Source organism: Bemisia tabaci, chromosome 5 (genome assembly GCF_918797505.1).
Source record: "Bemisia tabaci chromosome 5, PGI_BMITA_v3".
Taxonomy (NCBI): Eukaryota; Metazoa; Arthropoda; class Insecta; order Hemiptera; family Aleyrodidae; genus Bemisia; species Bemisia tabaci.
In genome coordinates, this window is record NC_092797.1 from 910759 (window position 1) to 925464 (window position 14706).

Genomic DNA, 14706 nt, shown 5'->3' on the forward strand with positions numbered 1-14706 from the left:
TGAAAATTGCGTCTTTAGAGCTACTTTGCAGCAGAGACATTAAGGAACATTCTTCTACAAAAATGACAACAAAATTGAGCTTGAGAAAGCTATTGTTTTGAAGCTTAAAACCACCTCGTTTTGAAAGAAACCAACTTTGGATTTTCACTTGGCATGATCAGGGCTGACGAAAGTCACATTAGGTACTATGTAACTTTATTAATAAGCACACAAATGAACTGAATAGTGAATACCTCATTTTTGGGATACTACAGCATTATCAGTCGAAAGGTTAAATACCAACAGTGGCGTGGCGTGAATTACGATGTATCGATTGTTCTGCCATTCAAACCTATGGTAAAGAATCGATTATTAAGGTGTTCGCTGCGAACACGTCTATCGATCATTTTCCATAGGTTTAAATGGTATAACAATCGATATATCGCAAAGCACGCCACGCCACTGAATACCAAATTTTGGACCTAATTTGACAAAGAAAGTGCTCCTTAAAACTGTCTCTGTCAACTAATGACTCATTCCCAAAAGGCATCTCATTTCACCATTTTCACAGCAGTAGGGACTGTATGCAAAGAATGAGAGGCCAACGTCTTTGCGAAAATGCTACAATTTCTACAGAAACAAATTTAATGCTGACCAATATTTCAGGGGAAACACTTACGGTCTAAACTCTGTCGGGTGGGACCATGAATGTGCAAATACAAGGGTCGATCACTAGTGAGAAACTTGCCATCAATTTTTTCCTTCTCTGCTGGACTAAAATACCGCCCACGTGTAGATATTGAAGCACCTGAAAAAGGGACCAATTTCATAATTTTGATAAAATACATGAATTGCTCATTGGATTGAGGTAAAATTAGACAATAATCATGCATATTGTTTTAAAGAACAGAAAGAATAGGGTACCTTTCAAGTTGATTAATGACTGCAGAAAAAATATGAAAGTTGTTCTCACAAAAACAAAAATCACAGCTCTTAAAATTCAGGCAAAAGGGCTGAAGGGGGGGGGGGGGAAAGAGAGAAGGATGAAAAACACTCTACCAGTTTCATGCTTGACAATATTTCTGCATTTGCAATTAAATTTAACTTCGTCGTTGGAGACTTCCAATTTTTACCCTGCATTTCACTTGAAACAAACTCATTTCAAACCTTCTGACTAAATTAAAAAAGTCCTCAATATAAGCCATCTAAGCTTCAAGAATTAGTGACAGGCATACTCCATGTTTTACCTAGCTGAGTTTGGCGTATAGTGCTTTGTGAAAAACGCTAGAGCTCATGGTCTGTGCAATGTACATGTCAGCATCTGAACTATAGTCTGTGCAAACCAATTAGACCGAGTAAAAATTTGGGCATTTTCGGGCGAGCCGAGAATTGCAACGTCGGATCCCAGCGAGGAGCCGCTGGGTCAGTGCTGCGCTCACCAAAGTATTGTTCCCATTGTGACCACGCCGGGCCTTTAAGTGGTGGCCGGACCCTTGTCATTAAGGCCCTCTGGCTACTGGTGGACCAAAAATTGCACATCAATTTTTTTATCATCTGTGAATTTTTCCTTCATTTCAACGGATTCGGATTCATCTTGCAATCCTGATGAAAAATATATAGAATTATACGTAAATATAATGGTAAATTATTGTATTACAGAACTTGCAAATTCCTTCAGCGCTTTCCAAAAAAGTTCTGTAATACAATAATTTACCATTATATTTACGTATAATTCTATATATTTTTCATCAGGATTGCAAGATGAATCCGAATCCGTTGAAATGAGGGAAAAATTCACAAATGATATAAATTGGTGTGCAATTTTTGGTCCACCAATGGCCAGAGGGCCTTAATGACTAGAGTCTGGCCGCCAGGTAAAGACCCCGCGTGGACACAATGGGAACAATACACCGGTGAGCTCAGCGCTGACCCAGCGGCCCCTCGCCGGGATCCGACGTTGCAATTCTCGGCTCTCTCGAAAATGCCCAAATTTTTACTCGGTCTAATTGGTTTGCACAGACTATAAGTATTTCATTATTGTTAGAATAACAGCATTATACTTCAAAAATAATTGAAAAATCGAGGTTAATTGCCCTGCGTTTAACCATAGAGTGCAATAGAGTCGCAATGTACTGGAGCGTAGATGAAGTCACTTTTTGAGACTGTTTTGTCCAGGACTTCTGAGATTAGTCTGCGGCGATTAGCGGTACTGTATCCGCCGGGCCCGAGCTCTGGGGTCCGCTCAGAAAACACAGGTATAAAATTTATCTCATTAAAACTGGGAGCTCTGTACATTTTTAATTTGTTATGATATTGGTCAATATAATTTGCCAAAATTCGCGAAAATAATTATTGATTTACAATAAGAAATCCCAAAAACCACTCACAGTCCGCGATTCTCTCATAAGCCGCCGTGTTACAAAATGCCATCGGGTTCACACTTGGTTCACACTTTCCGGCGAACAAGGGGCTCGAAAAGGCCTGTTCGCGGATTGACTTCATTGGCGCTCCAGTACATTGCAACTCTATTGTACTCTATGCGTTTAACAGAAAGCGACCGAGCCACATTAGCTATTGCCAATTTTAATTGGGCAGTTTAATTTTTTACAAGAAAACGTTTGTGCGGATCTTTTGTAAATGTTAGGAATTTGCTTCGTACTGTGGAGAAAATTCTCTGAAATTTGCACAAAAATCCACAAAACTGTTTGCATGTAAAAAATTAAATTAGCCAATTAAATTTGGCAATAGCTGATGTGGCTTGGTTCCTTTCTGTTTAACGCGGTCCAATTGAATCCGTACATTGACAAGCAACCTAGCTATGATATTTTGCTGATTTCATTTTTTTGTAGGAAAATGCTACCTTAAGTTGTTTCTGCAGGGTGATCCAAAAGTCCTGCACCTCCAACAGCAGGCATCACAAGAATACAGAAAGAGACTTAAAATTTTGTGAGTGCCCCTGGGTCAAGGAGATCCACTGATGGGAACCTCTGAAATTCTTGAGGGACTACCCTGAGAAGGGGCAAGAATCTTAGGGGTTACAGGGGTGGTGCTTTTCAAGACCCTGAACTGTAGAGTGAGCCAGGGCTATTGGTCCCTTATTTGCAAAACATAGTCGAACATTGTTGCAAACATTACAGCTCATCATAACTAGTGATTACTGTCTTCCTCATATTATAATAAAGCGACAAACCTGATATGCTACTGATCTCTTCTTGAGTAATTCCTTTTGTGAGGAGATTACGCGTGGCCAATGGCGTGTCATTAATCTCTAGCTCTGTGGCGAACAGATCATTTGGATTTTTTTGAATAATCATCTGAAAAGCAATTCAAAAAACATAAGTATATGGGATGATGTACGAACTTTTAAAATTAAGCTTCAGAAATAGGTACCTGAGATATTATTTTCAGCAGTTTTAAAGTCTTGCATGCAATGGACCACTAGACAAGGTACGAATTTAAGCGATCTGATACATGTTTCTTAACCAGAATTTCACGTAGAAAACGATTCACGCAACGAATATTACTGAAACCAACTCCTAATGAAGATACCGACGTTTTTATTTCACATTGGTTACGAAGAATTTGAACTGCCCTCTCACAAGAAACTCAGAGCTCAACGTGAGTCAAATCGCCCACTACAACGGTTTCAGCAAGCTTCTCAATCGAGCAATGTTCATTTCCCACCATGTGTTGTTCAAACTAAAAGCAATTTGCTATAGCTGAGCCAAAGCGTCAAGATTGAGGTTGCCAGATTTTTATATAGCAGAGACTGTCATAATAACATTCAGCGCGCGATGTGAATCACGTAGAGAATTGAGTTTTCATGAGCGGGTGGTTTGAATTCACGTATCAAGAATCGTTAAATATCTTCGGAAGGAGTTCGGTAATTTTCGTTGTGCGCGTCGTATTCTACGTGAAATTTTAGTTACGAATCATGTATCAGAATGCAGAAATTCGTACCTTATCTAGTGGTCCATTAGCTCAATGGCAAAGGGCCTTACGATGAGAGGTAATAATGATAATTTTTTCAAGGACTTTGGTGGCAGCTAAATCAACTTATCTGTAAATGCATTTATCAGCAAATGGCACATTTGTTATTTATAAAATGAGCCACAAATTAAAAATCTGAGCGTTGAGTTTTGGATACAACTTCTGCACTATAATAAGACTAGCAGTGCAAGGTCGCCAAAATAAATTGTCTTTGATCATGGATAATCATTTACAAATAATTTAAAAAAAAAAAGGCTTGAAATGCCAAAGCAAGATTTTTGTACCTGATCAACTGCGTTGTTTCCTGGTTTTAAATTTGAGCCTTGAATAAAAGACGAGCCAATGCGAGCAGCAGCCTCAGTGGCTATCTCTTGATTACTTTTGGAGTGAAACATTTCTCTGAAAAAAAAAAGTTCAAAATGTGCATTATAGTATTGAAAATGTATTGTTTGTTTATGCTTATTATCTGTTCTGATAAAATTTCTGCTTCAATCACTTAAAGCTTGCGCATCGTATGTTGAGACAAACGTCAATCTCCGATTAGTTCTGAATTCGCGCCACTCAACAGGTTAATACATGTAGTCAGCAAAAGTCAAGTGGCACCGCTGGTCAATGGGGACGTAAACAATACTTTGATGTTTGTCTCAACATATGATGCGCGAGCTCTAGGTAATGATGAACCTAAATTATCAAACACTAAGAATAAATCCAATAAACCTAAAAGTAACAAAACATTAAGATTGGCAATCCTTTAGAAGGGTTACGTAACTGGTTACCCTAACGGCATGATAAGATAGATACTCTTTTAAACTGTAATTATCAGAAATGCACAATTTTATTTGGTGTGCTCCAAATCAGAATATGATGAATGAACAGTCCAGTCAATATAAAGGGTTTTGACGCATACCCATAAACATCATACGCTTTTAACAAATGCAGTGAATTTAACTTGCTTGACCATGTCCACTTCATTCATTGAGATACGAATAGAAAGTTTGAAACATTCTTTCCTAAAATGTCTGCAGCATTAGGTGCATCATTCATGCACTCAGTTCTAGGATCGTTTCTCCAAACAGACCGATTTAGTAGATACTATAATAGATATCTCCATTAAATTGTGCGTCTTTTATAACACAGAACAAAACGATTGATATTAAAATGGTCAACTGAATAACAGTGATAGTAACATTTCCGTGTTCAAAGCTACACCGGTAAATGCGCAGAAAACGCCTTAAAGACAAAACTCCCCTGGATAGGTGCTCTAACGGGTCATATTCACAACCAGGATTCTAGATTACACATCTGACTTAATTGTAATATTATACACGATTACAAGAATGAAGAAAGCAGACCCTGTATCTTCCATCGATATGGATGAACTTGTTCGGTGAAAACTCTGGACAAGGTCACATGACTAAAATTGCTAAATGGCTATGGATGTTGTTTCATCCTGAGAACCTGAGTAGGTTTGTTCTTCTCTCGTCTTTGGATCGTTCAAGTAATCTCGAAGCTTCCGAACCTTGGACTACTATTAATGCTGAAAGCTTTTCTCCAATTGCTCTTAATAAAGTACGCTCATCGTGACTGATTAAGCATTCTTAGGCTAGGATTGGCAAAAAATAAAAGTAATAGAGCGCATGGTTGTCAATAATCGAAGATTCAATAAAGCAAAAACCGATTACCTGTAACGATCATTTCTGGGGAGGAGTTTCCTTTATCAAAAAGGAGGATAAACACACAAGAAGCACATAATAAAAGTGGGAAATATAGAAATCAACCATAATTTAAGTACAAATTCAGAACTGGCTTGTAGCTAAAGCTGTAGAAACTAAGAAAACCGAGTAATTGTGAACACTACGGACATGGTTTAAACTCCCGAATAACCAGCAGTCAAGGATGAAACTTTATTGCTATATTATAAGAACGGAAAACTGAAAGAAACATTTCAGTCGAGTAAAAATGAAAATATGACGGCTCGAATTCTAATTTCACAAGGGTGAAAAGGAAAAACCTTAAAATTTCCAGTTCTCTGTACTGTACTTCTCTACTCTGGAAACATGGTAGCAGAGCTGGCGGCAGATTTAGTTATGGCGACCATTAAATACGTCACTTAACAAAAATAATGTGACGATTTTATGTTGCCAAGTTATGCAATAAAAATTATATTTTTTAATTTTTAGTATGGTTTAAATAAAAAAGTTGATTATTTAGCACTATGTGGCAACAATAACGCACACCAAAGGCCAAAGGCTAAAGCAGAAGTTGCCTCTGATAGGCTGACAGTTCCCGCCAAATTTCAAATCGGCCGATGGGTTTTTTCGTGGTGTATGTAGTGCAATGTGCAATGTAGTGTCAGGCCTTGCCTCCACGGGACATTTTCATGGGATTTGTCGGTCAAATCGGTACTTGTCTGATCTAAAAGCGATTATTATTCTTCATTTTTGAAATGCGGGATTTCAGATCGAGGAAGAAACTTAGGAGAAAGTCAAAATTCTAGGGAGGGAGGTTCAAATAGGGTGTAACAAAAGTCCGTCCCACCCCTGCTAACTTCTGAACGAATTGAGCCAGGGAAATGAAACTTTGGGAATGTTCCTATCTCAAAGGGGGCCATCTTTTGGTTGCGTCAAAAAGACTTTTTTTACTTCAAATAGCAACCCCTATCTTGTGATACTTTATTCGAAAGAGCATAAAAAACTAAGAATTTTGGCGCAAACCGCAGATCAATATCTTAACTTTTGACCGAGTTAGAACTGAAAATAGTATCACATGCCCCCCCCCCCTCCCCAGAAATAAAAATTTTCCAGATGTTTTGAATGCAAAACTTCGCAAGTATTTTGTGCTGAAAGTAGGGAAAAAAAAAAAAAAAAAAAAAAAAAAAAAAAAACCATAATTATTCCTCAAAAATTGATGGAAAAATTATTTATGGAAGCTTCAAAATGCGTCCGATTAGTCGTATAAATTCTAAAATTTCTGGGGGATGCCCCTCGGATCCTCCCCCTCCGTTCTGGGGGCCCGGTACATAAAACTGGTACCAGGGCTCGAGATGGGATGTGGCGAGCCTGCATGAAGGCTATTTCCATTCAAGTCTTCCGTCACATTCTTACGGCGCAATGATACAACTATTTGAACTCTCCGGAATGCGTGAGGTATCACGCCGCATTTGAAGGCGTTTTCAAAACAGCCAAGTTCCGATACCCAGATTATCGTTTTGCATAGTTCATATTCTTTTGTTTCCATTTCTAACCACTTATTTAATTATAATCCTCCTATAAAAACCACCCATTTGCTAAATACAATTCTAGCTGAAGCGCACTTTAAGCGCATTCATGACTGCAAAAATCTTAACGGAAATCGAAAAGGCCAGCGTGCATGAAGGCTATTTCAATTGTAATCTTCCGTCACATTTCTAAGGCGCAATGATACAACTATTTGAACTCTCCGGAATGTGTTAGGTATCACGCCGCATTTGAAGGCGTTTTAAAATCAGCCAAGTTCCGATACTTGGATTATCGTTTTGCATAGTTCATAGTATTTTGTTTTCATTACTAACCACTTGTTTATTTTTAATCCTCGTAGAAAAATCACCCATTTGTAAATACAATTCTAGCTGAAGCGCACTTCAGCTATGCATTCACCACTGCAAAAATGTTAACGGAAATCGACAAGCCCAGCGTGCATGAAGGCAGGCCCGCCACAAAGGGGGGATACTGGGTCCCTGGTACCCGTGAAAAACCCCTACGAATTCACATGCAACCCTTGTTTCGTAAGAAAAAGTGAAAAAGTTACCCTAAAAATTTCGCAAAAGGTGAATAGATTTTCAAAAACACGCTAGGACACTGAAGAATTCTTCTTAAATTTTCAAAGAAGTATACTTCTTTGAAAATTTCTATCTACTTTCAAGATTTTCAGTACAGAGTGATATTTTTAGTAACTGCGTTTCATTTTTTTCCGTCGTCATCGTCAGATGCTAAGAGTCTCCAGTCTGGGCATCTTCGACTTCAATGGCTCATGGCTCAACTCCCTTGCCATAGGCAAACGAAGGGGGAGTCCAGGGGGGCCTGGCCCTCTTAGAACTGAAAATAGTATCACATGCCCCCCCCAAAAAAAAAAAAAAAATTTGCAGATGTTTTGAATGCAACAATTCGCAAGTATTTTGTGCTGAAAGTAGAAAAAAAAACATAATTATTCCGCATAAATCGATGGAAAATTATTTATGGAAGCTTCAAAATGCGTCCGATTAGTCGTATAAATTCTAAAATTTCTCGGGGGATGCCCCTCGGAACCCCCCCCCCCCCCTCTGACCTGGGGGCCCGGACCTTAAAACTGGTACCAGGGCCTGGGATGGGATGTGGCGGGCCTGTAGGGGTTGCTATTTGAAAAAAAAGTCAAATTTTTGACGCAACCAAAAGATGGCCCCCTTTGAGAAAGGAACATTCCCAAAGTTTCATTTCCCTAGCTCAATTCGTTCAAAAGTTAGCAGGGGTGGGACGGACTTTTGTTACATCCTGTAGGAGAAATCCGGAGGGGGAGGGGGGCAAAATTCAGAAAGAAGTCCGGGGGAAGTCAAAATCACTGGACGAGGAAGGTCAACATCCAAGGATCTAGGGGGGGGGGGGAGAGCAATCCGGGGGGGGGGGGGGCATATCCGGAGCTAAGAGGGATAAAAATCGAGAGAAATATCCGGAGGGGAGTCAAAACTTGAAAGAAAGTGGAAATCTTAGGGGAAGGTAAAAAAAAAAACAAAAAAAAAAACGAGCATACCCTCCTCCTATTTGAAAGGTGAATAGTTGCTCGTATGAAAACCCGGGTTGGGCACCACTGGATGGATTCACGTCATTTCGATGGCCATTTAGTACGATACAACGTATCTCCGTTGCGGTATTTCAAGATTTCTGCTCATATTCTATTTTTTTGAAGAGAAAAAATAGAATATCATATATCATATCATAACTTCAAATTTATATAGAATATTCTACTGACAGAAAAGGAGACCAAAGAATTTTTTGGCCATGGATTTATCGGTCCACCAATCAAAGCTTAGAGCGATGAACGCGTACAGCTTTTTCGACCACATAAACTTTTTTGCAACGCAGTATGTTAGTTGCCTATACGTCAAGGCGCGAATGATCGATTATCGATATTTCGCCATTTGAAGCTATGGCAAAGAATCGATTATCAAGGTGTTCGTTACGAACACCCTGTCCATCGATTCTTTCAAATAGGTTTAAATGGCTGCAGATCAATCCATGCATCGCAAAATACGCCACTCTCTGCCGCCTTAAGGGCGATGCGGCATGACGAGGCGATTCAATGCCACTTCAACGAAAAAGTCAGAAAATCTGAATGGAAAAATGTGTTGGTTGCGTAATTTTTAATTTACGGTCGGCATGACCTCCTCCCCCCCCCCCCCCCCCCCTTCGGAAAATGGAAAGTCGTGGGAGCGGCAAAATCTTGATGGCCAGGGGCGAGAATTACGTAAATCTGGTCATACACTACAGAGTTCAAAAAGTTGTGCGCTTGATTTCCACATTTTACGATAGGAGCGTAATGACGAGTCATAAACGTCAATAATTCTAAATTGAGACAGGAGAAGATCTACCTTTCCCCTTCAAATCCGTGTGATGCAATATCACATACTTAGTACGCGGCCCAAATAGTTCCGCGCTTAATTTTTGTATTCAACGCTGCGAGCATACTGCTTACATTCATAAACGTCAGTCTCACGATCAGTAATATGAAGCAAGTGAAGAGCTAAGATTTTCCTCCATGTCAGCGTGATACCACATCACATATCTAGCTCAGAGTTCAAATAGTTGCGCGCTTGAGCTAAGATTTTCCTTCATTACCACGGGATACCACATCACATACCTAGTTCAGAGTTCAAATAGTTGTGCGCTTGAGCTAAGATTTTCCTTCATTACCGCGGGATACCACATCTTCTACCTACTCCGGATCCGTCAATAGGAATAGGTACATACTAAAGTTTAGAGAGCGCGATTAACGTATGTTTTTTGAACATAGAACAATTCCGGTGTAGTGAAATAGTGCTTTCCGGTATTTTTATAGCCTAGATCGCCAAACTAAAGCCGAACTTTACATAAGAAACACGTACCGTTTTAACCGCGTTAAGCAAAAAGGAACCAAGCCATACATCAGCCATTGCCAATTTTAACGGGGCAATTTAATTTTTTATACGAAAACGGTTAAGCGGAATTTTTTGCAAATTTCAGTGAATTGTTTGCATTATGCGAGGTAGGTACATTCCTTAAAATTTTCAAAGGAATCCGGACGAACGTTCTTTTGTTAAAAATTCAATTGCCCTGTTAAATTTGGCAATAGCTGATTGTGGCTTGGTTGCTCTCTGCTAAATGCGGTCCTATTCGTTGACAATATTGTTTCATGGTTCAATCGAAGCTAATGGAGCGATATGAAAGAGCGGTTTTTTTAACAGTTAACTTGAATATTTGCTCTCCGTGGTGTATGTCTGTTGCTTTTGCAGCAAAATTGAAGGCAAATCTCGAGTGAACGATATGCGTTGATGGGATTACAGAAGTTTAAGGGAGCGAGTTCGAAGTATATCGATGGCGAAAGTGCGAAACTACGTATCTCCATTGCGGATCTAATTTCTGATCCTATTTTATTTTTTCAATGAGAGACTAACGCAACCATATAATTTGAAATTCCTGCGGAATATCCTGCTGATAAAGAAGAAAAGTCAAAGAGGTTTTCAAGAAATTTAGTCGACTGTAGCTTTCAAATGAATTAGGAGTGGAAATTTTGAAACGCTGCGATGGAGGCAGACGGTGTTGCACTTGGGCCGTCGATATTCATTGATAATATGTAGAATCCATTTGAACAGCACACAGTTATCTGATAGCACGCATGCACTAAGACTGTTTGTAAGTGAGTCATGACGCTTCGATGCAGTCAAGAGCGCGCCCTTTTCCCCGAAAAAAAAAACCCGAGTCTAATCTATCTTGGTGATATTGCCATAAAGGTGTGCACAAGTGTACATCAGAGTGGAACTTCTACCCGACTGGCAACAAGTGGTTGCGAAAAATTTGCCGGGGCGTTACGTCCAAAATTAACGTTCCATCAACGTTTTCGCAACGATTTTAAAATGTTATTTGAAGCAGTTGCCGGGCGGGCAAGGAGAATTTTTATTCGGAGGGTAAGTGGGAAAGTTTTTGATTTTTTTAAATACCTACGTGTTTTTTCTTCTATCTCGTGTGGAAACAATACAAAAGCTCAAAAATGTAAGTGCCTTGATTGATGTACCTATTTTGAAAGTCTTGTCTCTGAAGTAAGTAATCACTTCAACTAAAATTTATATAGCATTGTTTTTTTAACAAAATACCTAGTTTGGTTTAGTTATGTACTTAAATTACGACGATCAGCAACCAGGTTATTTACGTCGAGGACCAGGAAACCTTAAATTTTTAAATTTAATTGCTTAAAGAGTTTTAAAATTTTGGTGACTACTATTGGATCATCTGAGCTTAAAGGATGGTTGTTATGAATTAGGGAATTTTGATTATTGAATTTTTACACACGGACACACACACTCGCAAAAATACAGGCTGGGCCTCGTAATTTGGTCCGCGCTGGTAGTGGCGATCCCGAATCCGGTTGCCCCGAAAAAGCACCGGAGTGCTTTCCGACCATGAGCCCTGGAAAGAACGGCCGTAAACGGGGACTAAGGCTCAATCTGGATTGGTCCATACGCTGTTTTGTCCTTTCTCTCTCTCGCACTCATTGCTCAGATGCGGCACGTCAAAGGAGCACACTCGGCTTTGAAACGCCGCCCCAATTATCGTCTATCTCTCTCCCACTCATTGATCAGATGCGGCAACCCGCGGCTCGTCAAAGGGACACCTGGCGCACACACACACACTCGTTCTCACCCTCACAGTCACCCTCACACACACCCTTATATATATAGTTATGGGATTCATCTTAAAAATTTGATCGATAACTCGAAATTGTGTGATACTCTGAAGTTGCGAAAATTTCAGATTTTGCCGACATTAGTGCACTTTTCAGTGCCGTTTTTCTTGTGGCCTTTGAACCAAGCAGAGACAATGACAAAACAAAACTCGCGAAAGAAGAGAATAATCGATCATACAAGATTGTAATTCAGGTAGCAAGCTGTAAAAGTATTGCTGTTATAGCGGATTGTTGTGAATGTTGCTTATTCACTCATTGAAGGGGCTGCATCTGCAATGATATTGAAATAAGTTGAAATTGTTTTGCTTCGCAAGTTACCTATACCTTCCTCACATATGGGACACACTTTATATGTATTGATCGTTTAAAATCGGCATTTGTCTACCAGATAATGTGCAAACTGAGAGGCTTGGAGGACACGGTGCATAAGTGCAGTTCTTGAAAAACTTGAGGTAGGTATTAATGATTTCATGTGAAACTAGTCTTAATGCATGTTTTGTGAAAAATTCGCTCCCAAATTCAAATTTTTAAGTATAACAAAGTCAGTTTGAACTTTTTTTCCGCCGTGAGGATCCATGTAATTTTGAAACTTCAAATACGTATTTCTCGAAATAGCAAAATTTGCACATAAGTCCTCCAAACTCCTCAAATATTGCTTTTTCATGGTAGGAAAAAAAACTTCAATTGTATTGCATTCAATTGCAATTTTATTACATTCAATTGCAATTTTATTTTAATATTTCCTTTGAGATGTTTTACTTGAGCAGCAAGAGAGTGCGGGAACCGTGTAAGTCTCCACATATGGTCGCTACCTTTGCATTATAACTTCTTTATCAGTTCATCATTTAGCGATTTTTATAAAACTACATATAGTCAATTGTACTCCTTTGCTTGTAGGAATTTGTGGGAGTGAAGCGAGCAGTGAAGAAAGCCCTCCGCAAAGGCACAGATCTCAAGTTTTTGCTCGCGATCCTTTTTTTCATATTGTTTTCCGCTGCCGTCCTATTGGTCTCGAAAACCTTCATGAGGGAAAACCGCTTGGATCCCCTTTTAAATTTCCATCAAAGTACTCCAGTTCCCGTTTCCCGAGATTCACCAATACCCCTCCAGGTAAGTCTCCCAGAATCACTCAAAATTAATTGATTCAGCTTGTCTCTGATTGCCTCTCGTGGAGGTGTCGTCACAGAAGTTCGCATTTGTTTACTTTCGGTTTGCTAGCGCAGACGACGAATTCAAAAGGCCTATGCACAGATCGCCGTTCGCTACTATTCACCTTAAAAACATCCTTCTCATGATCGTATCATAAAAAAACTACTAATCAGTTATGATCCAGGGCCGGATTTAGGGAATGGCCACATGGGCCGCGGCCCATAGCGGCAAATCTAGGGGGCGGGAAATTTTGCAATTTTTTTTAATGTAGGTATAAAAAAAATCGGATTTAAAAAAAAATTACAAACGAGAAAAGCGACAAACTCTCTTATCTTCTCAGAGAATAGTGAATTCTAATTTTGTCGTCTATTAGTGATACAGGACAGCACCTTTAATTAGTCGAGTTAATAGAGTAACCAAACACGGAGTTTGGCCTGGAACGGTGCGACTTAGAGAGAAATGATGACGAGGACTTGATGCCGCAATCACACGCTGAATGTGGAAGCTGAATGTGGCTTGAATGTGAAAGTCATCGGCCCGATGCCTGAATTTTGCGCGTGACGCGCTTAATTCAGCAACGATTCTCAGCAACCATCGGACCAATGTTGGATATGTCTGAACTATTCGAGTATAGATATTTTGATACACATCTGGATGAAAATAACTGGAATTTGCGAAATTTCAGCCGTTGGGCGATGACTGTTGACTTTGCACATTCAGCAGCTAAATTCAGCGTGTGATTGCGGCATAAGATGAAAAGGAGAAGCCCTGGGCGCGGCGGTCGGCATGTAAATACTAGGGGGCGACGCCCCCTGGCCGCTACGCGGCCCAACCCCCCGAAGGCGCTCCGCGCCATCAATGGGCCGCTTCGCGGCCCTGTTTTTACCCTCCTATTAGTATTAGTTTTATTTTTCCCCTAAAAAAATTCGATATGAGGAATACTTAATAGAATGAAATAATTTTTGGTTTTGATGAATAAAGAAAAAAAAAATTTTTGAAGTCAAAAGGACGCGTTTTAGAATGACTGCTTAATGAAATATTACAGTAAAACAACGAGTAGTTTAAATCAGGTGATTACTCAGTATCTCTGGAGTCGGGGATCGAACCCACACCTTGATCAATGTGGATACATCCGACGTCGTAGACGACTCGGCCACCGCTCATCTTAGGGTAATTGGCGGAAATCTTGTGTAGATAAGTGTAGAGCTGATGCGCAGGCTACACACCTACTGCGCAACCTCCTCGACCACTGCGCATCCTCCCGCGCATAGCGGTAGCAGTCCCGGAGCACTCTGTAAATTCACTCACTTTTATAACGTGATTTTAAAAAAACCTGGGTCCTTTTTCCAAAATCTGATTAGAGCGGGCTCATCTAGAGCCTATTACCTGTCGATTTACGCAAAAATCATGGAAATCGGCCCAGTAGAATGCTCAAACGAACTATGACAAAACACATAAATTTACATTGTTTATATGGGAGAATTCGCAACTTTACCACGTAATATAAAAAAACCTGGGCCATATTTTGAAAATCTGAAAAGAGTTGGCTTATCTAGAGACAATTGCCCGTCGATAGCCGCAAAAATCATGAAAATCGGCCCGGTAGAACGCTGGAACTAAGCGTCACCAGTTTCGCAAAAT

At 39.8% G+C, this 14706-nt stretch overlaps 1 protein-coding gene across 1 annotated transcript in view; it reads right to left on the reverse strand.

Moving 5' to 3' along the window:
- Nucleotides 1–5830, reverse strand: part of LOC109038459 (uncharacterized) — a gene marked incomplete at its 5' end in the record, with an annotated part of 38893 nt that extends 33063 nt beyond the window's left edge. Inside the window, 4 exon segments of the mRNA XM_019053502.2 lie at nucleotides 659–787; nucleotides 3170–3293; nucleotides 4254–4368; nucleotides 5652–5830. Of these exon segments, the coding sequence (XP_018909047.2) occupies nucleotides 659–787; nucleotides 3170–3293; nucleotides 4254–4364 (364 nt within the window).
- Nucleotides 5831–14706: the final 8876 nt, after the last annotated feature.